At 39.5% G+C, this 25,689-nt stretch overlaps 1 protein-coding gene across 2 annotated transcripts in view; it reads left to right on the top strand.

The window, feature by feature from the left end:
• Positions 1–18,021, top strand: part of LOC122907076 (histone-lysine N-methyltransferase SETDB2-like) — a 95,067-nt gene extending 77,046 nt beyond the window's left edge. For both annotated transcript variants that reach the window (XM_044249699.1, XM_044249698.1), the window contains 8 exons: positions 4,073–4,206; positions 7,805–7,848; positions 8,047–8,118; positions 9,642–9,697; positions 10,352–10,385; positions 11,213–11,344; positions 12,339–12,410; positions 17,151–18,021. In XM_044249699.1, coding sequence (XP_044105634.1) covers positions 4,073–4,206; positions 7,805–7,848; positions 8,047–8,118; positions 9,642–9,697; positions 10,352–10,385; positions 11,213–11,344; positions 12,339–12,410; positions 17,151–17,332 — 726 coding nt within the window. In that variant the 3' untranslated portion in view covers positions 17,333–18,021. The remainder of the gene's footprint in view (positions 1–4,072; positions 4,207–7,804; positions 7,849–8,046; positions 8,119–9,641; positions 9,698–10,351; positions 10,386–11,212; positions 11,345–12,338; positions 12,411–17,150) is intronic.
• Positions 18,022–25,689: the final 7,668 nt, after the last annotated feature.

The following is a 25,689-nucleotide window of genomic DNA, read 5'->3' as shown; positions in this document are numbered from 1 at the left end:
AATAAACTGTAACCCAGAAAGGTTGTATCATTTTTTACTTATGTGGATGAAAGAACACTTTCCTAGCCCTTAACAAAAATGAGTATCACGAATCTTGTTACTTCTTGCATCTGACAGGAAGTGTTACCTTGCATTTCCCTCATCACTAGAGAGAGGCTGAATGGTAGTTCTCCTTAGGCATCTGCCTCCCTCCCAGCACCTCCAGACCCAGCAGTTCTTTCGTGGTCCCTCTACAGTCAGTGACCCCACCTCACAGCCACTGTCCTGCAAACAGCCTGGACTCCCTCTCCCCACCACCCCGACACATGTTTCCTTACTCACCTAGCAAACCGCCCCCCGCCCCCGCCACCTGCCTGTTGTCTGCATATGCTGAGTAGTACTAGCACTTGAACAGTTGAACAACTGAACAAAACCCCACAAATGTGTTGATTAATCTCAGATTCATAGCCACAAACCTCAAAAGGAACCTTAACATGTCACCCTCCACCCTCTACCTTTACTGTTTAGTATCCTCTCATTTCTTTTAAAACCTCTCCCCACCCCAACTGCTCATCCCCAAATTGATGACTATGCCTTATTTTTTTTATAGACTTTATTTTTTTAGAGCAGTTTTAGGTTCACAGAACAGTTGAGGGGAAAGTACAAAGACTTCCCCTATACTTCCCACCCCCACACATACACAACTTTCTTTTTATCAACATCCCCCTCTAGTGTGGTGCATTGTTACAACTGACGAACCTACATGGACACAACATCAAAACACCCAAAGTCCATAGTTTACATTAGGGTTCACCTTAGTGGTATACATATCTTTGTCTGATTTTTTATTGAGAAATGGGAGCCATTAGCCAGGAACTCCTACTATCCAAACCGCTGCCCATTCACCTTTGTCCCCAGACTCTGAGACCTCCCGCTTGTCAAAGTAACCCGCCACTTACACTTTAGAGTCATCACCTGCCCCTCCTTAAGGATTAGCCTCTTGCATTTCCCTTCATACCATTCACATTAGTATCCCCCTTTGTACTAGATTATTTCCTTCAGCATATATCCATGATCAACTGATAATGTCATCTTAAATCCTCCTCTGTATACAAAAAACCTGTTCAACTACAATGTCACTTCTGTCTTTAGCTGACCTTTTAGCAGGATTCATCACATAGTTGTCCGTGCCCTTCATCTTGAAACACTTTCTTCCTCTGACTTCCTGCACACACTCTACTACTATGTCTCTCACCTTTCTGGCTGCTTCGTCCCAGACACCTTAGCTGTCTTTCCTTCTCTTCTGAACCTCTAAAGTGTGCAGTCCCCATAGCTCTCCTGGGCTCCTGCCTCCATCTGAATATCTTTCCTGTGTGACCTCTTCCAGTTCCCTTGGCTTCAAGTCTGTACTTAACGCCAGGGACTCTATACCTCCATTCATGATAACCAACCTAACGTATCTACCCGAACATCTAATAGAAGCTCCTATTAAACTGGCCAGTGAACACAGTCCCAGCCCCTGCACACACACACACACACACACACACACACTCCATCCAAACCTTTTAAATCCTCACCTCAGTGAACTGTTCACCATTCATCCATCATCATCTTCTCATAAACGTCCCAGCCCAGCATCCAGCCTGCAGACTCTCTATCCTCCCCTTCTCTCTGTCACTAACCCCCTGTAGTAAAGTCATGGGTCTCCCTCAAACACTTGCTAAACATCACTGATCTTTGTTCTGCATGCTCTCCTGCCCATCCCTACCCCAGCCTATGCTCCACACAGCCACAATAGTATCTTTAAAATACTGATCACGTGGGACCCCCTGGGTGGCTCAGTTCATTGAGCATCTGATTCTTGATTTCAGTTCAGGTCATGATCTCAGGGTCATGAGACCGAGCTCTGTGCTGGGCTCTGTGCTCTGCATTCAACATTGAATGTGCTTGGGATTCTTTCCTTCTCCTTCCCCCTCTCCCCCTCCCTCAGCATGTTCTCTCTCTCTCTCAGTAAAGAAAAAGAAAAGAAAAGAAAAGAAAGAAAGAAAGTCTTTTTTAAAAAATAAAATAAAAATAAAATTTTTAAAAACTGATCATTTTTTGTTCCCATTGTATGAAGACAAAACCCCAATACCTTACCCTGGTTTGTAACCCCTTACATGACCCAGCCCTTACTTACCCTTTGGATCTTACCTCTGACTCTTCCCTTACCCTCCTCTTCACTCCAGCATCAGCCCCCCCTGTATGGGGTGGTAAATGTTGATGTCGGTAGTCTTATTCCTATAAGTACTAGAGCTGTTCTTATTTATTTATGTTAAAATTGAAATTTAAGTTCATTAAAAGATATCATTAAAGAGAGTAAAGAAACAAAACACAGTTTGGGAAAAGATACTTACAACACACGTATTGTTATGTTTTTAAGTTTGCTTTATGTGACCTTGGTTTTCTCTCTCCACTAGAATGTTAACTTCGCAAGGACGGGTGACTTGTCCCCTGCTGTTTCCCTCTACCCCAGAACAGTGCCTGCCACATCACAGTTACTCAGTAGTCTTTAAGTGAATGAAATTTTATTAACCATTTGTGTTTCTTCTGTAATTTGCCTTTTCTCATTTTTCTCTGAGTTTATCGGTCTTAACCCTTTATCAAATATGCAGCAAACATTTCTTTCTTTATTGATACAGTTGACATACAGTATTAGTTTCAGGCATACAACACAGTGATCTGACATGTATCTACATTATGAAATGATCAACACAATAAGCCCAATTACCATCTGTCACCATATTCCAGTATCATTGACTGTATTCTCTGTGCTCTGCATTATATCCCTGTGATTTGTATTTTTAGTAACTGAAAGTTTGTACCTCTTAACCCCTTCACCCCACCAGTTCTTTATATTAATGAGTCTGTTTCTGTTTTCAAAAATTTTGGCTTTTTGGTAGCTGTCACCATAAAAATGGAAGTTTAAATTTTTTATGTAGTCATATCTATCAGTCTTTTTCTCTGTGGCTTCTGAGTTTCCTTCCTTGCCTAGTCTTCCTGACCTTAACCTCATACATTTTTATTAACTTTAAAACTTGTCTCTCAGAGCCTTAATCCATGTGGAATTTATTTGGGAAAATATTATAAGGTAGGGATGTAACTTTATTTTTTTTCTACACATAAAGCCAGATGCCCCCCCCAAATTAAATCTTTCTTTGTGCTGTGATTTGAAGTTCCACCTTTAGTGTAATCTAATTTCTTACCATATTTGAATTTTCTTTATTTGTATGGTTGCTTGTGCTGACTTTGGGATATTGTTTGAGCTATTTCCTGTTTTGCAAAGTGGTTTCATTGTGCTTCCCCTTCATTCAGACAAAGCCTGAATCAAATCAAATCAACCTTGGGCATGGCTTGGGACACCCCCCCCCCCCGCCCTCGCCAAACCAGTTAGATTGCTGTGGCCACATACTGTCCTAGCCATGTCTACACCACCTTCAATATATAAAATGCCAGATCAACTGACTAATATATAAAAGAGATCAAATAAATTGAACTTGGAAAAAATTTGCTACTCAGGGTTTTTTTTTTTTTAATTTTAAGTTTTTGGCCCCACTACATAGACTCCAGAGAGGTTTCACTTATTTATCTCACCTTGTCCTCAGTAGAAACTATGAGACAGGCAGTGTCCTCCCCAGGGAAGGATCTGGGTCTAAGAGAGGGAAAGACTGCTGGCTCACACAGCTCTCCGAGGCACCATCAGGAGGCACCCTCGCCATGGGCCCCAGTGTCCCTAACAGGACCCTTTGCCTAGTCAGGACAAATCTTTTTGTAGAAATCTCCTGTAAAAAGAGAAAGGTTTTATTTGTTTGTTTTAAAACAAAAGGGTTTTCTGCTTTTAATCAGATCATTACAGGTCAGTGCCAACCAAGTACTTTACTTAGCTGAGTTTTACTGAAATCTCAAAATGAGCAGCTAGATGTTAATACCTAACATTTGTTGCTGAGGACATTAGGGCTGCTGACTTAAAAATAACATTTATTAACATCTTTAACTTTAAATGTTAACAGAAATTAAACAGGTGCTTACTTAGTAAAAATTTATTCTTCTGTAGAAATGTGCATTTTGTAGAAAAGGAGGAGCCACCGTGGGATGTGATTTAAAAGCCTGTAACAAGAGTTACCACTTTTTCTGTGCCAAGAAGGACAACGCAGTTCTACAAACTGATAAATCTCGAGGAATTTTTAAGTATGTATAATTAAACAGTTCTAAAGCTACACTTGGGGGAACGGAATAAGGAATGGTTAGATTAAGACAAAGTTGTTTTTTTTTTTTTTTTAAAGACTTTACCTAGCTATTTGACAGAGTGCACAAGCAGGGGGAGTGGCAGGCAGAGGGAGAGGGAGAAGCAGACTCCCCACCCAGCAGGGAGCCCACTGCGGGACTCAATCCCAGGACCTTGGGATCGTGACCTGAGCGGAAGGCAGACACTTAACGAACTGAACCATCCAGGGGCCCCAAGACAAAGAGATACTTTTTAAAAGATTTTTATTTATTTGAGAGCAAGCAAGCAAAAGAAAGAGAGAAAGGAAGGGAGAAGCAGTCTCCCTGCTAAGCAGGTAGCCTTATGGGGGCTCCATCCCATGACCCTAATATAATGACCTGAGCAGATGTTAAACCAGCTGAGCCACCGGGCACCACAAAGAGATTTTTAAAGATAATTTCATGCAAATGGTTTCCAAGTAAGAACAGGGTTTGGGGGATGCTCAGTTGGGACTCTGACCTCACAATACCTTCCCTCAATATTATAGAAAGAAAATAAGCAGAATTGGTTTTTATTTTAATCTTCCTACATACCTTCTTTCCCAGTAGAAAGCAATGGTTGCCATACTGGCGTGAGTGACCTAATGGGTGTTCACAGGACCTAGAACCAGTTCACTGTTGCTCTCTTCTGCAAACAGGAGCCTTGTTAGCCACAAGTCCCTGGTTTATCCATCTTGTCAGTTGAATGAATGTTTTTTCCCCACCACTCTCACCACTGTCTTACCTATGAAGAGCTTTTAGAAATGATAAACTATGCAGCAAATATAGTAATCAGTCATTAAGTTCTTGAACAAATTAGTCCTGTTTCAGTTGCCTTGGGCTTTTAAATCTTACTTCCCTTCTTTCAGTAATTCTTTAATGTTAATTTTGACCCAGTAAGGCATATTTCAAGTCCAATAGGATTGTATTTGTTCTGTCCAGGAAGGAACTTGATCTTCCTTCTGATGAAAGATTGCAGTTCAGTTAAATAATTAGACAATTTAGATGAATCAATAAGCCAGTTGTTAACTGAATTGTTTTAGGTCATGTTCGGTTTTTTGGTATGTGGATGCAGTCTAAAACATGTCATATAGGGGCACCTAGGTGGCTCAGTTGGTTGAGTGTCTGCCTTCGGCTCAGATCATGATCTCAGGGTCCTGGAATCAAGTCCCACATTGGGGACTTAGTGGGCAGCTTGCTTAGTGGGCAGCTTGCTTTTCCCTCATCCTCTCCCCAACTTGTGCTCTCTCACTCTTGTCAAATAAAAAAATAAATCTTTTTAAAAAAAAAGTCATATGAAAAGATATCTAGAAGAAGTTTTAACCTTTTTTAAAGTTATGAAATGAAATAAAAAATTAAATGATGGTCTGAAGTTGAAAAGCCAGGCAGATGCTTCTCACTTCTTTGGGGCATGTGCATATACTCTGATGGAGTATTTTAAATTTCAGTGAAATAATTTCATTCACAATATTCTGAATGAGAGCATTATCTTTTTAATAACGATTTTTGTGAGAGTCTAAGTATTTTAAAATTGGATTTGGAGGCTAGATTTTTCCCTTTGGGCACACACCCCCCGTTTCATCAGTGTTTCAGGTACTAACGTCGCTGTTTTATTTTATCTAATAATCACTCTTTGTGCCAAAAATACTTTGAAGTACTTACAAATGTTAACCCATGTAATCCTCATAACAGTCCAGTGAGGTAGATATTATTATCCCTGCTTTACAGATGCAGACACCGAGGTCCTATGAGACTTAGTCATTTGTCCCCAGGTCACAGCTGATGAGTGGCTGAGCTGGCCTTTAGGGCTCTGGAGTTCTTGCTTTTCACCACCATATCCTCTTCAGGCTTAGGGGCCGATAGTGTATTCTTTTTTTATTTTTTTAAGATTTTTATTTATTTATTTGACAGACAGAGATCACAAGCAGGCAGAGAGGAAGGCAGAGAGAGAGAGGAAGGGAAGCAGGGGGGACGCAGGGCTCAATTCCATGACCCTGGGATCATGACCTGAGCCAAAGTAGGGGCCTATATTCTAAAACAACATGGGCAAGCCTATTATTAAAAGGGATTTGTTAAATAATTTTACATGATTTTGAGCAAATTCCATAGGTATTTTATTGCTTCAGACTAGAAAGTAAAGTGTAAATCATGTTACTTCTATATCATACTTTTTATATTTGATTTGCTTAGAAACTCAGATTATATTATTTTTTTAAGCGTCTCAGAGAGTTCATTTTATTATGATTTCCATAGTGACCTCAAACACCCAGTAGACACACTATTAGGTAAGCTACAAGACTGAGCAAAAAGGAGTCAATTCCCACTATATCTTAAAATTGTAAGCATATTGGTCTTGTAGAACCAATGAATGGAGACTCAATGAAATAATCATTTTTGTCATTATCAAGTATCAGGTGAACTTTGATGCACTTTTTAATTGAATTTAAATATTCAGTTGTTAGAGTGCCTATCATACACAAGATATCTTGCTAAGTGCAGTAAGAATATAAAGAGGAACAGGACATGGGCTAATCTCAGAGAACCTAGTACCTTGTGGAAGGACAAGAGAGACCAGAACCAACAGAGGCATGTGGCACGATGGGAGCAGGAGGGGATTTGCATGAAACTGGCTTGGCCTTGAGTTGATGATTGTTGAAACTGAGTGATGGGTAGGGAGCCATGGGGCTCATCATCTCTCCTCCACTTTTACAAATATTCAAAATTTTCCATAATAAAAAAAAAAAAATAATAAGTGCCTGGCAGACAAAAGTGTTCAGATACTGGAATCCAAAGGGTGAGATTAATTTTGCTTGGGGCAGGGATGGGTTGCCAGGAAGATTACATGTAAGAGGTAGAAACTGAAGAATTCATACGGTTCCCATAGGCAAGAGGGATCCTGTCTTCTGAAGCTCAGCACCATAAGGAAAGGAAGGGAGACATAGCTGGGGCTGAGGAGGATAGAGCCTGGGGAAGAAATGGGACCTAAGCAGCTCCTCAAAATTAACTCCATTTCTTCTTCATGGCCTGCTGTGCTGCTTGCTTTCCTTCCCTGCCCTTGATCCATTGTAGATGCATGCAATTTAGCTCTAAAGTCTGGGGGAGATAGCTCCTGAGTTAGAAAACTACTTTCCCCAAAATTCATGCATGCAGTTTTGTACTATTTATTGTTGAAGATCAGTAGAACTTTGTGTAGTCAGATGAAAATATGCCTTAGATGTTGGATCTTTAGATATCTTTTTTTATAGAGTAAAATCCCACTGACCACTATATATGAGTTACTTACCATTGTTCAAAATGTTTCACACACACTCCTTCTGAGAACATACCAGTTTGAGGGCTCGGAGCACAAAAGACATCTGAGAGAGGCTCTGTCCGCATTTGATGAGGGTGACTTACACAGCTTTGGACAGCATTTTTCTTTCACAGATATTTAGGGTAAAGCCATCATGAAAAATAGGTTCATTTTTAAGTCATAAGAAAATAGGCATAATAGTTAAAATGTAAGTAAAAATACTTAACAGTTCTTTGAAATTGCATGTTTCAGAGTGTTTTGCAAACAACATGCTTCACTGAACAACACTCATATTGGTAAGTCACTAAAATTTACTACTATGGGTTTAAAGAAAGGTATACATTTAGGTAAGACATGGAATATCCTGATTTGATTTACTGGCCTCCCTGACTTAATACAAATTTTTGAGTTAAATTTTTATATATTTACAAAATTGCCACTTTCTTTGTGCAGTGTGCAGTATAATGGACTAATTTTTCTTCTTTGCAAACTAGACCAACTCCCAGGAAATTCTCCGGAAGGAATCTTCCCTGCTCACTACAATCAGAGGGCCAAACGAGGACGTGGTAAAAACTTTGACTTTTGTGACTTCTTCTCTTCTAAAAGAATATCAGAATTTCCAGTACATAAAATTGATAAATTGCTGCATATTCCCTAAAATTCCCTTCTTAAGAATACATGATTAGCATTTCAGTTATAATTAAGGAAAACTGGGCCCTGGCTAACTGGAGTTACAGGATGTACATTCACTCATGAATGGCCTCTGTGTGCTGCATGAATAGCTAGTGTCTCACCAGCACTAAATCTGGAATCTTACTGTGGGCCAGAGACAGAACCTCTTTGGAAAAGACTTAGTTCTGTGTCATGCCAACTGCATTTTTTAGTGGTAAACAATACTCTCTAAACACTATTGTTACCTTCATTTTTCAGTCAGTACACTTTTATCAGAAATTATTATAAAAAATATAGCTTCAACCAGTGTTTACTGATAGGGAAAGGTAACAATAACTTAGTTTTATTTAATTTTTTTTAAGAGAGTACACATGAGCTGGAAGGGAGGGGCAGAGGGGGACAGAGAATCTAAAGCAGGTGCTACACTCGTCATGAAGCCGGACACAGGGCTCAGTCTCATGATCCAAGCCAGGAGTCAGATGCTCAACTGACTGAGCTACGCAGGTGCCCCAATATTTTAAACTTAAAAAAAAATTTTTAATCGTTTTTTTAAAAGCAGATTATAACACAGTTATGAATCCTCTCCCCAGAAGAAACTCAGTTTAACATTTTAAACTCAGTTTCATTTGAATACTTATACAGATTTCCTGTAAAAACATACCTACTACTGTATTTTGTTTTCGCTCAGACATTCTTCCTTATCTGTACAAATGGATCTACCTCATTTTTGAAAGGCACATAATACCCCATTGTGTTATTCAGTTGTGTAGCTGAATTACAACTGAACTAGTCTCTGCATGATGGACACTGAGGTTATTTCTGTTTTTGTTTCTATCACACTGAATAGTGTCGCTAGCATTTTTCTCATCTTTGTGCCTTTATGCAGCTGTGCCATTTGGAAAACTTCGTGTAGATTGCTGGGTCAAAAAGTATAAACAATGAAACTGTGATAACTGGCTAATTCGCTTCCAAAGAGGTCACCCCACCGTACGCAATTATTCCAATCCTTGCAAACGTTATATATTAAACGACTTCATCTTTGTCAGTTTGATAGGTAGAAAATTATTATTTTGCATATCTTTATTTATGAGTAAAATTGAGTGTATTCCCCTTTTGATCAGTGTATCTGTTTTCCTGTGACACAGTCTGTTTTTCTATTTAATGAACTCTTCCTAGAGGGTTCCCCATCTGCTTATTTTTCTACTCGTCTTTTTTATATTGATTTATAAAATTTTTATATTGAAAATTGGTGCTTTATCGTAAGTGTTGCAAACATTTAGTGTAAGTTTGTTGTATCTTTTGACTTTGTAATAACTTTTAGCATAGAAGAGTTTTCTATTTTACATAGTCAAGCATCAGTCTTTTCCTCTATGGATTCTGGTTTCTACATGATTTATATTTTCAACTGATTTTTCAGGAGTGAAAAGAAAAAGAGGAAGGAAGAAACGTCTCCCAACAGGCATTCATGTACAGGTAATTTGACTTCATTTTACTATAGCTTTCAGTTTCTTCACACAGTTTCTTCCTTATTTTAAACATTCACATATCTGGTAAAATTGTAACAGAACCATAATGAGATGAATATAAAGCTGGATGTGTTGGGTATCCCACCACATGACCTTCAGGAGGCGACAGTCCATGGCTCCGATAACACATGCACCATACATCAGTGAATGTGTCGGAGCCCACGGTGTGCTTACGGCCTTCAGAGGGGCAGAGCTGCAGTAAAGCTTCCTTACCCAACCAAGTATCTCTCAGCTGCGTGATGCACACTTTGACCTAATCCGTAATTTTCATAGTTTTCCGTATTACTGTTTTGTGCAAAGTGAATGAGATGTTTTGGGGATTGGAGACCACTTTTTAAACATATACTCATATAAGCTAAATTAAAAGAGCCAGCAACCTTCACCTCTTACTGTTTATACAAGAGGAGTTTGCCATGCCTCTTGATGTTTTGCTACACAAAAATGATTTTATGTTTACATGTAAACTACCAACGAATATGGGGCATGATTTTCACCACAGGCATATCATTGAATTGTCTGTAACAAAAGACTGGTTTTCATGTTACACAGTATTAAATGTCAACAGTAAATCAGTGTAATCTTGATTTTTCTCTCCCTCTAGCCACCTGAAAAGGAGGAGGATGGCAGACACACAGGTTTGCTATAAATTTTGTATCAAATATGACCTACAGTACTTACAAACATAACTCATTTATTTCAAAGCTAGTATCCCACTTAATTCGTCTAGACTTATAGTAATCATAAGAATAGAAACTTTTTATCGTAACTATCCACTCTATCATAGCCCCAGCTCAAAGTAACTGAGATGGGGATGGTCCACTGTTCTTTGCTATTAAGAAAGGATATACTTCCTGGTCTAGAAGCCAGGGTTACCTGAGCTCAGAATCCAGGCCCCTGCTACCTCTTGTACTGTGACCCCAGAAAGGGGGTCCAGGAAGCTGAAGCCACTCACTGTCTTTTTCTGTCAGGGAAATAGACATTCTATAATGACACACAGTAACTGTGACAGAAAAAAATGATGGGAGCTATTATCTCAAAAATCTGAAGCTAAATTTTAGAAAATCCTCTTGATTCAGATAATTAGGCTAAGCAGAGAAGTTTTTATTTTCACTTTTTGTAACACTGTTTCAATGAGGTATGACAAAGTCACAGTAGAAGATAAAGGTGCTGAGATGCCTGGCTGGCTCGGTTGGTTAAGCAGCAGCCTTTAGCTCAGGTCATGATGCTGGGGTTCTGGGACGGAGTCTTGCACTGGGCTCCTTGCTCAGTAGGGAGCCTGCTTCTCCCTTTGCTTGTGCTCTCTCTGACAAATAAAATCTTTAAAAAGATAAATGTGCTGTATTTATGATCCTACTGACTGTGCTTATCCAGCACCAGGCAAGGTCTGAAGAAATGACCATAAAGGGATTTATGAGAGCTGCCCAAAGATCATTTCCTCCTAAAATGTTTTTCTTATTCTTAGATGCAACTGTGAAGATTGACTTTCTTAAGAAATGTAAGGAAGTGGGGCTTCTTAATGATTTATTTGAAGAAATAGTAGACAAACTTCATTTGATTCAGGAAAGACTCCTGTGTGACACTGCTTCTGATTCAGGTACCGAAATAGCCACATTTCTACGTGCAGAGACTTCTTCAAACCTACTTATAAAACAGACCAAACCAAAAGTACACATTTTCTTTCTATGCAATTTCTTTTATCTCATTCTTTAATACAGTTCACTGTTCCAGATCTCTAGTCTTCTGTGTACCAACAGGATGTGGGTAATTCACAAACTCATTAATTCAGGAAACAGCAGGGTGGTGCCCCCGCAAGCTGTGATGGGTTTTGCAGATGCGCATAGCTGAGAGTAACCACTGACAGCTTGGGGACACTCAGAAACACAGGCAGTCACACATCTGCCCCCTTACCGCTTGTTGCTAACATCTGAGAATAGCATCATATTACAGTTTTGATTTGACTCAGATTCTGTTCCTTATGTCTTTTTTGATAATGTCTACTCAAAGCTTATAGAAGAAAAGAATATTTTGTCTGATATCTCACTTAGTTAACGTGACCTTTCAGAAGGAGCTCTTTGGGAAGCTGAAGTTCCATTTGTATATGCAGGTATATAGCCACTTAGCTTTCTTAGACCCTACAGTGAAAGCTTAAAAACCATGATAAATTGCAGTTATTTTACAAGGAAAAACTTGACAGTCTATACTGTAGGCACCAATGTAAGGTATATAATTATTTGAACGGGATTATTTTCTATAGGACAAAACTAAAAAGTGAAATTAAAAGCAAACATCCAAAAATTTATTCATTACATTTTTTCATTCATTTCCTCTTTACCAGAGATGACTACTCAAACATGATCCCCTCAGAATCCCTGGTGGGCTTGTTAGCACACGTGAGTGGGCCTCTCCCTGCAGCTTCTGAGGTGGTAGCAGAGCCACCTCTGCATGTGCATTTCCACCATGTCCCCGGGGAGGACGTTGCGCAGTGCTGGACTGTTCTGTGTACTTCCTTTACCTGGGGCTAGTTTGTAAGGGGTTTCTGCCTACATCAGTTACTAAAATTAAAACTGAAAATGTTTTTCTCTCTACAGACTATGAAGAAATCGGGACTTCACTTTTTGACTGTAAATTGTTTGAAGACACATTTGTCAATTTTCAAGCAGGTAGGTGAATTTTAACCAAGCAGCATGATTTATATATACTGAAGTAATATAATACTATTCAGGTGATAAAAATCATTTTATTTATGTATTTGACAGAGATCACAAGCAGGCAGAGAGGCAGGCAGAGAGAGGAGGAAGCAGGCTCCCTGCTGAGTAGAGAGCCCGATGCAGGGCTCGATCCCAGGACTCTGAGATCATGATGTGAGCCGAAGGCAGCGGCTTAACCCACTGAGCCACCCAGGTGCCCCGATAAAAATCATTTTAGAAGAACGTTCATCATCTTACTAAATGAAAAAAGCCCACCACATTGCAATAGGAGCCCACACACCCACAGAAAATATACCCAAATGGGAACAGTAGTTAGGGGTAGGTAGCTGAACAGTGCTGCATTAGATTTTCCACATTCGTATATGCAATACCTTAGTCATCAGAAAAGACTCAATTTTTTGTTTCTACTCTTTTAAATAATTGCAAAATGGGAGGTCGTTGGGCCCCATGTTCAGGACTCAGCAGGACCTGGGGAGGTGGCAAGGCCATGACCACACTGCTGCTTGACTCCTCCCTCCCTTGATTTGATGTGTACAAATTTTAGTTCTCCCAACATTAATCTTCAGTCTAACTGGGGGAAGAAGGGTTGCAATTCACTGATTCTAAGGACGAGCAAGAAAAAACCAGTTGAGACATTTTTGAAAAAGAAGCAAGCCTGGTGGGGGCAAGGACTTAAGTGGTTGATATTTTATAGAAAGGTTTTGTTGAAATCATATTGTACACCTGAAACTAAGAGGACACTGTATGTAATAATACTTCAACCATTCAGTGAGTAGGTCCTCCCACCTTTAAGATGCTTTCAAAACCAGCTAAATTTCCACTTACGGATGAATATGATCTGACTTCTCTATCAAGCCTCCACAGCTGGACAGGCTGTGCACTGCACATCCTGGCCAGAGTGGGACACAGAACTGAGTGTGAACAGCTCCCCCAAAAGCTGCACAACCACAGCGTCCTACTCCATTCAGATTTTGTAATCAGCCTATCCTTTAACAGTCTCTTGAGAACGTCTGCTCACTGCTAATGTAAGTACCCACATATTTTTTAAAAGCAGCCTTTAAGGGGCACCTGGGTGGCTCAGTGGGTTAAGCCACTGCCTTCGGCTCAGGTCATGATCCCAGGATCCTGAGATCGAGCCCCGCATTGGGCTCTCTGCTCAGCCGGGAGCCTGCTTCCTTCTCTCTCTCTCTGCCTGCTTGTGATCTCTCTCTGCCAAATAAATAAATAAAATCTTTAAAAAAAAAAAAGCAGCCTTTAAGCTCCAGGGTTGGTTCAACATCGACAAATCAGCGTGATACAATACATTAATAAAAGAAATAACAAAAACCATTATGATATTCTCAATAGATGCTGAAAAAGCATTTGACAAAGTACAGCATCCTGTCTTGATCCAACCTCTTCACAGTGTAGGGATAGAGGGTACATACCTCAATATCATCAAAGCCATCTATGAAAAACCCACAGTGAATATAATTCTCAATGGGGAAAAACTGAGAGCTTCTCCCTTAAGGTCAGGAGAACAGCAGGACTGCCCACCATCACCACTGCTATTCAACATAGTACTAGAGTCCTAGCCTCAGCAATCAGACAACAAAAAGAAATAAAAGGCACCCAGACTGGCAAAGAAGTCAAACCCTCACTCTTTTCAGATGATATGATATGTTATGTGGAAAACCCAAAAGACTCCACTCCAAATCTGCTAGAACTCATACAGGGGAGTTCAGTTAAGTATCAGGATATAAAATCAATGCACAGAAATCAGTTGCATTTCTATACATCAACAACAAGACAGAAGAAGGAGAAATTAAGGAGTTGATCCCATTTACAATGGCACCCAAAACCATACGACACCTAGGAATAAATCTAACCAAAGAGGCAAGCATATGTACTCAGAAAACTATAAAGAAATTGAGGAAGACACAAAGTACTGGAAAAACATTCCATGCTCGTGGATTGGAAGAACAAATACTGTGAAAATATCTATGCTCCCTAGAGCAATCTGCACATTTAATGTAATCCCTATCAAAATACTATCAACTTTTTTCAAAGGAATGGAACAAATAATCCTAAAATTTATATGGAACCAGAAAAGATCCCAAATAGCCAGAAGAATGTTGAAAAAGAAAAAGCTGGTGGCATAACAATTCCAGACTTCAAGCTCTATTACAAAGCTATAATCATCAAGACAGTATGATACTGGCACAAAAACCGACCCATAGATCAATGAAACAGAATAGAGAGCCCAGAAATGGACCCTCAACTCTATGGTCAACTAATCTTCAACAAAGCAGGAAAGAATGTCCAATGGGAAAAAGTATCTTCAAAAAATGGTATTGGGAAAACTGGCCAGCCACATGCAGAAGAATGAAACTGAACCATTTCCTTACACCACACACAAAAATAGACTCAAAATGTATGAAAGACCTCAATGTGAGACAGGAATCCCATCAGAATCCTTGAGGAGAACACAGGCAGCAACCTCTTCAACCTCAGTTGCAGCAACTTCTTCCTAGAAACATCACCAGAGGCAAGGGAAGCAAGGGCAAATATAAATCATTGGGACTTCATCAAAATAACAAGCTTCTGCACAGCAAAGGAAAGTCAACAAAACCAAAAGACAACCAACAGAATAGGAGAAGATATTTGCAAATAACATATCAGATAAAGGGCTAGTGTCCAAAATCTATAAAGAACTTATCAAACTCAACACCCAAAGAACAAATAATCCAATCAAGAAATGGGCAGAGGACATGAACAGACGTTTTTGCAAAGAAGACATCCAGATGGCCAACAGACACATGAAAAAGTGCTCAATATCACTTGGCATCAGGAAAATAAAAATCAAACCACAGTGAGATACCACCTCATACCAGTCAGAATGGCTAAAATTAATGACAGATCAGGAAATGACGGATGTTGGAGAGGATGCAGAGAAGGGGGAATCCTCTTACACTGTTGGTGGGAATGCAAGCTGGTATAGCCACTCTGGAAAACAGCATGGAGGTTCCTCAAGATGTTGAAAATAGAGCTATCCTATGACCCAGCAATAGCACTACTGCGTATTTACCCTAAAGATACAAATGTAGTGAACTAAAGGGGCATGTGCACTTGAATGTTTATAGCAGCAATGTCCACAATAGCCAAACTATGGAAAGAGCCTAGATGTCTAGAAAGAGTGGATAAAGAAGATGTGGTGTATATATAAAATGGAATACTGCGCAGTCATCAAAAAAAAGAAATCTTCCATTTGCAACCATGCGGATGGAGCTAGAGGGTATTATGCTTAGCGAAGTAAGTCAATCAGAGAAAGACAATTACCATATGCTCTCTCTGATAGGCGCAATTTGAGAGGCAGGGTGGGGGATTGTGGGGGGAAGGGAGGGGGAAAAAAAATAAGATGGCACCAGGGAGGGAAACAAACTGGAAGAGACACTTAATCTCAGGAAACAAACTGAGGGGGGTGAGAGGGATAGGGTGGCTGGGTGACGGACATTGGGGAGGTTAAGTGCTATGGTGAGTGCTATGAATTGTGTAAGCCTGATAATTCACAGACCTGTACCCCTGAAACAAATACATTACATGTTTTTAAAAAAAAAAAAAAAAAGAAAGAAAAAGAAAAAAAGCAACCTTTAAAATCTTTTTCTAAAAAGCCTTATTTTGTAGGGGACTTTCATCTCTGTTACTTTTCTTTCACATATACACGTTTCCACTACATTTATGGGTTAGTTGGGAGGATATACATTACAGTGTAGTACTTGGGGGGAGTGGGACACCAGGAGGAGACACTATTTGGAACTGCATTAGAACCAACTTTTAAAAGACCTAACTTGACATCCGTACTGATACAGACTCTCTTACTTAGTTTAATGTTGCTCAGTTCTAACGTTCCAGACAGTTAACTACAGGTATTCTAAAGAAAGCTTATATGTGTGTTTTGATATTCTTCAGCCTTGAAGTTTTCAAAAAATGACACTGTCACTGAGTAATACTCTTATTTACAAAGCCTAATTAAAGTATCTTCTTCCTAAGTTTCCACCGTAAAGGCCTTCCTATTTCTAAATAAAACCAAAAGCTTTTATGTAACATTAAAAATTGGATGCATTTTTATGAAAGACTTGCCCTTATCTTGATATTCTCATCATGTGCTCTTTCCACTTATTATCTCTCAACAAATGGGTAATGTGTAGCATGAAAGTTTATACAGTTTCTGCTTCTGAGTTCTCAAATACATACAAAGGGGACTCAAGCTCTAAAGATGTACTGACTGGCTTTATGTGATAAAAACTAGAATTCTGTCCAGAATTTGAAAAGGAAGCAAAGGTATAAAAGAACCAGTTCCTGGGGCGCCTGCGTGGCTCAGTGGGTTAAGCCGCTGCCTTTGGCTCAGGTCATGATCTCAGGGTCCTGGGATCGAGTCCTGCATCGGGCTCTCTGCTCTGCAGGGAGCCTGCTTCCTCCTCTCTCTCTCTGCCTGCCTGTCTGCCTGCTTGTGATCTCTGTCTGTCAAATAAATAAATAAAATCTTAAAAAAAAAAAAAAAAAAAAAAGAACCAGTTCCTGCTCACAAGGCCCTAGATTCTTTTCATTTGGGGCACAAAGTGTGTATTATTTCACTTGCAAGTGAAAGAGGCTAAAAACTGTACATTATTTATAAAACAGTATACTAACCTGAAATTTTTTTTTTTATCATAGCAATACAGAAAAAAATCCATCAATATGAAGAAAGGCAGCAGCAACTGAAGGAAGAGGTTGAGGTACTTCAGGACTTAAACCGAACCATGTACCTTCTTCAAGAAGATAGAGACGTGAAGTCAAGTTCTACTTCAGTATCTTCTGTGTCTTCTAAGGATTACCATTCCCTAAACCAGGAATGAGGCTCAGTTGCAAGCAGGCTGCACACTGAAGGCCTGACCTGTGGAAGCCACACATCTTTAGAACTAGGCCTCTCTTGTCTCTCTTCAGTCCTCATGAACTCTTACCTGTCCTTGCTGATCAACATTTCATTTGATCCTGCCCCTTATCATCTCACTTCTGCTCTCCAGTAAAATGTTTCTGAGATTCTGCTTGAGTAAACTGGATCATACCTCCCATCTCCCTCCCTCTGCACTGAAAATCCTCTGGCAGCTTCGTGCTGGTGTAGCCTCACCCCCCTCAACCCCCCCCCCCCGTTCCCCCACTCCAGTGATCAACGTTGATTCTAGTAACACACAAGGTGCTCCTGGAATATAGGCCCCCCAGGGCTTTTGCTCATCTTGCTGTGAAGCCTTAACTGCTTTTACCTTTCTCTGCCTGCTTCTCCTGCAGATCTCATTATACCATTATACCATTCCATTGGAGTACTTTTCTTTCCCATCACTTCCCAGTGTAACCCACTGTATCTTCTATCACTCCGTTATCGTACTCTGAGGGCAAAAACTCACTATTCCTGTGTGTTATTCCCAATACATTCCCAGCACCTAGCATGGTCAATAAATGTTGAATAAATGCATAAACTGTTCTTTTCCTTTGAGACTAGTTCCAGCTTATAATGACAGATAAAATAAATTTGAATATTTTTACTCCATTTGTATCAAATTTACTGCTCATTACAAAGTCTGCTTTTTAAATTTATTTTCAGCCACTATCACTACATAGGCATATATCATCTTCAAAATAAACATTTAAATTTATAACAATGCTTTGAACATCAGTGGAAATATGCAAGAATAAAAAACCAGGGGTACCAGGGTGGCTCAATTAGTTAAGCAGCCGACTCCTGGTTTTAGCTTGGGTCATGTCGTCAGAGTTGTGAGATGGAGCCCCACATCATGCAGAGTCTACTTGTCCCTCTCCCCGCTCTCTCTCTAAAATAAACAAAATCTTAAAATTTTTTTCTCAACTTAACAATATACAATTGGATTTTTATGTACAACCACCATGTGCGATCTCTGAAAACCTCACATTCACATTTCTGATTTACCACAGTACTCTAAGATTCACAATAATGCTATATTTCGGTGTCTAGACTGTAACAGTACTTCAAAAATACCCACTGAAGGAATATGGTAGAGGTGAAAAAGAACATGCCCATTCCTGTTTTAATGGCAACCTAGCTGAAATCATAATGACCGGAGGGACAAAATCTCAACCTAGTGGCTTCCAAATTCAGCTGCATATCAGAATTACCTGGGCATTTAAGAAACTACAGGATGGCCCGGAAGATGGTGAGTAGAAAAGATCCCAAACTCACCTCCTTCCCCTGCAGTGAGGCAAAAACTACACCTACTGTAACCCACTCTGACAACCACCTGAAGACCGGCAGAACAGGCCTTCCACAGCTAGACCTGGAGAGAAGGCCACATGAGGAGGGGTACAGACACAATCGGGAACTAAACCCCACGTGGGACTCTCCACAAATGGTAGGGACATCGTGGGCACAAAGGAGTGGGTTTACCCTACACTGGGTATCCTGGCCCCTGGGGAGGGATCCATGTTGTGAAGGCAGGTTCCTAAAACATCTGGCTTTGAAATCATCAGGACTTCATTCTGGGAATTTTAAAAACCAGTGGGGCTGACTCGGGTAGCTAAAGAGCTATAGGAAATGAGGTCTTGGCCCTTAAATAGCCAGCATGCTAAATAATGGCTGAAGGCAGAGCAGGTGCAGGAGTTTGAAAAGTGCTTGGCATACACAGGTAAAGATTTACTGACTGACTTCAGGATGTATGCCAGAGGGGCAGGGATCTGCAGACCTTTGTTCTCTGGAAGGAAAGTGTTGGCCACCTATTTTTCTTGCCTCCCACTCTGGCTCTCTAGGGAGCCATTTCTGACACTCTTCATCTACCTTGCTAGCTCCATGTTTTTGCCTGCCCCCCCTGTTTTCCCCTGAAAAGCCAGCCCATCCAACCCACCTGCCCACAGGCACCTGCACTGCCACATGCAGTGGGGTGTTCACTTACAAACTAGTAAGGAGGTTCAATTATATATACAAAAATTATCAAGGGATACACAAAATAAAAACATGCAAAATACGACATATATAAAACATGGAAGAGGTAATAAAAATTTAGTGTGCTTTTATAATGTGTTTGAATTTAACTGACCATCAACCCAATACAGACTGCTATACACACAGGATGTTACATATGAACCCTATGGCAATCACGCACAAACCAAAAACCCATAATTAATACAAAAAAGTAAAGAAACTGGAATCCAAGCACAAAAGAAAGCCAAGAAACCACAAGGGAAAAGAGCAAGAGAAGAAGCAAGAAACAGAACTACAAAACCTAGAAAACAATTAACAAAATGGCAGTGAGTACATACCTATCAATAACTACTTTAAATGTAAATGCACTAAATGCTTCAATCACAAGATACTGAGTTAATGGGTTTAAAAAAAAAGGTCCATTTATTAGCTGCCTATAGAAGACTCACTTCAAGTCTAAAGACATAGAGGGTGAAGGGACAGGAGAATATACACGTTACAAATGAAAGCGGGGCAAAAAAATGAAGGTAGGTATACTCGTATCGAATAAAATAGACTTTCAGGAAATGACAGATGCTGGCGAGGATGCGGAGAAAGGAACCATCCTACACTGTTGGTGGGAATGCAAGCTGGTGTAGCCACTTTGGAAAACAGCATGGAGGTTCCTCAGAAAGTTGAAAATAGAGCTATCCTATGACCCAGCAATAGCACTACTGGGTATTTACCCTAAGGATACAAATGTAGTGATCCAAAGGGGCATGTGCACCCAAATGTTTATAGCAGCAATGTCCACAATAGCCAAACTATGGAAAGAACCCAGATGCCCATCAACAGATGAATGGATAAAGAAGATGTGGTATATATACACAATGGAATACTATGCAGCCATCAAAAGAAATGAAATCTTGTCATTTGTGATGACGTGGATGGAACGAGAGGGTATTATGCTTAGCGAAATAAGTCAATCAGAGAAAGACAACTATCATTTGATCTCCCTGATATGAGGAAGTAGAGATTCAACATGGGGGGCTTGGGGGATAGGAAAAGAATAAAGGAAACAAGATGGGATTGGGAGGGAGACAAAACACAGGAGACTCTTAATCTCACAAAACAAACTGAGGGTTGCCGGGGGGGAGGGGGGTAGGAAGAGAGGGGTGGAGTTATGGACATTGGGGAGGGTATGTGCTATGGTGAGTGCTGTGAACTGTATAAACCTGGCAATTCACAGACCTGTACCCCTGGGGCTAATAATAGATTATATGTTCATTAAAAAATTAAAAAATATAATAGACTTTAAAACAAAGATTAACAAGAGACCAAGAAAGGTCATTACATAAGGATAAATGGATCACTCCTATCAAAGGATGTAACAAGTATTTATATACCTAACACAGAAGTACCTAAACATATAAAGCAAATATTAACAGACATAAAGGGAAAAATTAATAGTATTACAATAACAGTAGAGGGCTTTAACACCCTACTTAAATCAATGGATCACTGAGACAGTAAATCAGTAAGGAAACCACGGCTTCAAATGATACATGAAACCAGATGGACTTAAGAGATATAGAATAGTCCATGTAAAACTACAGAATACATGTTCAAGATCACATAATAGGCCACAAAACAAGTCTTCATAAATTTAAGAAGACTGAAATTATATCAACAGTCTATCCAACCATATGAAACTAGAAATCAATTAAAAGAGAAGTGGAAGAAACACAAACATGGCTAAATAACATGTTACTAAACATTCAATGTGTCAACATAAAAATCAACTAGAAAAAAAATACCTGGAGACAAATGAAAATGGAAACACAACAATTCAAAATCTTTGGGACACAGAAAAAACACTTCTAAGAGGGACATTTATAGCAATACGGGCCTACCTCAAGAAACAAGAAAAATCTCAAACAATAACTCTACATCTAACAGGGCCAGAAAAAGAAGAATGAAGTCCAAACTTAGCAAAAGAAAATAATAAAGATCAGAGCAGAAATAAATGAGATAAAGAAAAAAAAAAAAAAGATCAATGAGACTAAGAGCTGGTTCTTTGAAAAGTAAAGAAAACTAATAAAGCTTTAGCTGACTCATCAAGAAAAAAAGACTCAAAATCAGAAATGAAAGGACAAGTTACAAATAACAAATTTTTAAAAATGAGATTTCTACAAAAAAATGACATGCCAAAAACAGACAAACTAGACAAAATGGATAAATTCCTAGAAACATAAAATCTTACCAGACTGAATGAGGAAGAAATAGAAAATCTGAACAGGCCAATTAATAGTAATGAAATTGAATCAGCAATCAACAAATTACCAACCAATAAAAGTTCAGAGACAAGCTGATTCACAGGTAAATTCTACCAAACATTTTTTTTTTAAGATTTTATTTATTTATTTGACAGACAGAGATCGCAAGTAGGCAGAAAGGCAGGCAGAGAGAGAGTTGGGGAAACAGGCTCCCTGCTCTCTCCCTGAGCAGAGAGCCCAATGTGGGGCTTGATCCCAGGACCCTGGGATCATGACCTGAGCTGAAGGCAGAGGCTTTAACCCACTGAGCCACCCAGGCATCCCATCTACCAAACATTTAAAAAAAGAGGAGGTAATAACACTCTTTAAACTAGTCAAAAAACAAAAACAAAAAACAAAAAAACAGAGGAAGGAATGCTTCCAAACTCATTTTATAAGGCCAGTATTACCCTAATACCAAAATCAGACAAGAATGCCACAAGAAAAGTATAAGCCAGTATCTCTGATAAATGTAGTTGCAAATAAAACATTAGCAAACCAAATTTAAAAATACACGAAAAGGGGCGCCTGGGTGGCTCAGTGGGTTAAGCCGCTGCCTTCGGCTCAGGTCATGATCTCAGGGTCCTGGGATCGAGTCCCACATGGGGCTCTCTGCTCAGCAGGGAGCCTGCTTCCTCCTCTCTCTCTCTGTCTGCCTCTCTGCCTACTTGTGATCTCTGTCTGTCAAATAAATAAATAAAATCTTTAAAAAAAAAAAATACACGAAAAGCATTATTCACCACAACCAGTGGAATTTATTCCAGGGATGCAAGGATGGTTCAATATATGCAAATTAATCAGCAAGATATATACTACCAGGGACGCCTGGGTGGCTCAGTTGGTTAGGCGGCTGCCTTCAGCTCAGGTCATGATCCCAGCGTCCTGGGATCGAGTCCCACATCGGGCTCCTTGCTTGGCGGGGAGCCTGCTTCTCCCTCTGCCTCTGCCTGCCACTCTGTCTGCCTGTGCTTGCTCTCGCTTCTCTATGACAAATAAATAAAATAAAAATCTTAAAAAAAAAAAAAAAGATATATACTACCAAAATCAAGGATAAAATCATTCAAAAGATCTAAAAAAAGCATCTGACAAAATTCAACATCCACTCATGATAAACATTCTTAACAAAGTGGGTACAGAGGTAACATACCTCAGTATTATATAGGTCATATAGGACAAACCTGCAGCTAACATCCTACTCAGGTGAAAAACTAAAATCTTTTCCCCTAAGATCAGGAACAAGACAAGGATGTTCACTCTCATGACCATTTTTCAACACACCACGAGAAATCCTTGCCATAGCAATCAGATTTTTTAAAAATTTAAAAAATGTCTAAGTTGGTGAGGAGGAAGTAAAACTGCACCATGACATGGCACTACATAGAGAAAACCCTAAAGACCCCACCAAAAAATATTAGAATAAATGAATTCCGTAAAGTTGTGGGAGGTAAAAAACAGTATACAGAAATCTGCTGCATTTCTATATACTTAGTAACAAAAGAGCAGGAAGGGAAATTAAGAAAATAATAACATTTACAAATACATAATAAAGAATAAGATACTTAGGACTATATTTAACAAAAGAGGTTGAAGACCTATACTCTAAAAACTCAATGAGACAACACAAATAAATGGCAAGATATACCATGCTCGTGCACTGGAAGAATAAATATTGTTAAAAGATCCATACTATCCAAAGCAATCTACAGATTTTTTTTTAAGATTTTTAATTTATTTATTGTCATAGAGAGAGCACAAGCAGGCAGAATTGCAGGCAGAGGCAGAGAGAGAAAGCAGGCTCCCTGATGGACAAGGAGACTGATGCGGGACTCGATCCCAGGACCCGAGGATCATGACCTGAGCTGAAGGCAGCGGCTTAACCGACTGAGCCACCCAGGTGTCCCAGCAATCCACAGATGTAATGCAATCCCAGTCAAAATACTAATAGTATTTTTCACAGAACTAGAACAAACAACTCTAAAATGTGTATGGAACCACAAAAGACAAAAATAGCCACAAAAGACCCCAAATAGCCAAAGCAATCTTGAGGAAGAACAACAAAGCTGGAGGTAGCACAAACCAGTATTTCAAACTATACTACAGAGTTACCGTATTCAAACAGTACTGGCACAAACACAATGCAATGGAACTGAAAGACCAGAAACAAACCCATGCCCTTATGGTCTGCCAATCTACAACAAATGAGGCGAAAATATAATGGGGGAAAAATAGGCTCTTCAAAAATGATGTTGGGAAAATCTTACAAAGAATAAAACTGGGCCACTTTCTCACAACATACATAAAAATAAACTTAAAATGGATTAAAGTCCTAAATGTGAAACCAGGAACCATAAAACTAGAAGAGAACATAGTAATCTCTGGGATATTATTTTTCTGGCTGTGTCTCCTCAGACAAGGGAAACAAAAGCAAAACTAAACTAATGGGACTACATCAAACTAAGAGCTTTTGCACAGCAAAGGAAATTATCAGCAACGTGAAAAAGCAAGCGACTGAATGGAAGAAGATATTTGCAAATGGTATCTCTGATAAGGGGTTAATATCCAAATAACACCAAAAAGACAAATAATCTGATGGGAAAATGGGCAGAGGACCTGCATAGACACTCTTCCAAAGAAGACATACAGATGGCCAACAGACACATGAAGAGATGCTCAACCTGACTCAGCATCCGAGAAATGCAAATCAGAATCACAATGTGGTATCACCTCTCACCTGCCAGCGGGGCTAGTGTCCAAAAGACTAAGTGCGAGCCAAGTGCTGGCAAGGAGGTGGAGGAAAAGGAATCCTTACAAACTGCTGGCGGGAATGTAAATGGGTGCAGCCACTGTGGAAAACAGGATGGAGGTCCCTCCAACAACTAAAAATAAAAGTACCATACAATCCAGTAATTCCACTGCTGGCAATTTACCCAAGGAAAACTAAAACACTAATTTCAAAAGATGTATGCACCCTATGCTTATCGCAGCATTATTTACAATAGCTGAGCTATGAAGGTAACCTAAGTATCCATCAACAGATAAATGGACAAATCAGATATAATACATACCTGTGTGTGAGTGCATGTGTGCAAGCACATGCACACACACACATGCGCACATGCAAAAGTGCGGGCGCACGCGCACACACACACTCTCTCACAGAGGAATATTACTCAGCCATAAAAAAGAATGAAACCTTGTCATTTGGAACAACATGGATGGACCTAGAGGCTATTACGTTAGGTGGAATAAGTCAGAGAAAGAGAAATACAATATCATTTCACTTATATGTGGAAACTAAAAAAACAAAAACAAACAAGAATAACAGAAAAGAGAAAGAGCCTCATGGAGAACAAATTAATGGTTGCCAGAGGGGAGGGGGGTGGGAGACAAGCAAAACAGGTGTTGAGGATTAAGAGGTATAAATTTCCAGTTATAGAATAAGTTACGGGGATCATGAGTACAGCAGAGGGAATATAGTCAATAGTATTGTAATTACTGTGTGATAATAGATGAAAACTACATTTATCACGGTGAGCATTTCATAATGCACGTAACTGTCAAATTACTTGTTGAAAACCTGATTAACGTCAATTATACTTCAGTTTAAAAAAAAAAAACACTGAATCATACATTTAAAAATGGTTAAAATGGTAAATTTATGTATGTTTTACCACAAAAAGAGAATTCTAGAAGTAAAACCAGACGCCAAGAATCCATTCCAGATGCACTGAATATTCTCCTGGTCTAACTTGGACTTCCTCCCCTGAAGGTACATCTTAGAGCAAAACTTACCTGAGTTTTAACGTCACTTAAAAGAAAACCTCTGTCCCTCACTTTACCTTCAACTTTAATCTGTCATTCTACTATGGTAGGTAACCTGGCACAATGGAGCAATTTGTGTTTGACGGTCATCAAGTATGCAAATATTTGTCAAACTATCGAAACAGACCCAGGTTTGTACTTGCTATGGCAC

This window comes from Neovison vison, chromosome 5 (genome assembly GCF_020171115.1).
Source record: "Neovison vison isolate M4711 chromosome 5, ASM_NN_V1, whole genome shotgun sequence".
In the NCBI taxonomy this organism is placed as follows: domain Eukaryota; kingdom Metazoa; phylum Chordata; class Mammalia; order Carnivora; family Mustelidae; genus Neogale; species Neogale vison.
This window is presented reverse-complemented; position numbering and strand designations above follow the sequence as displayed.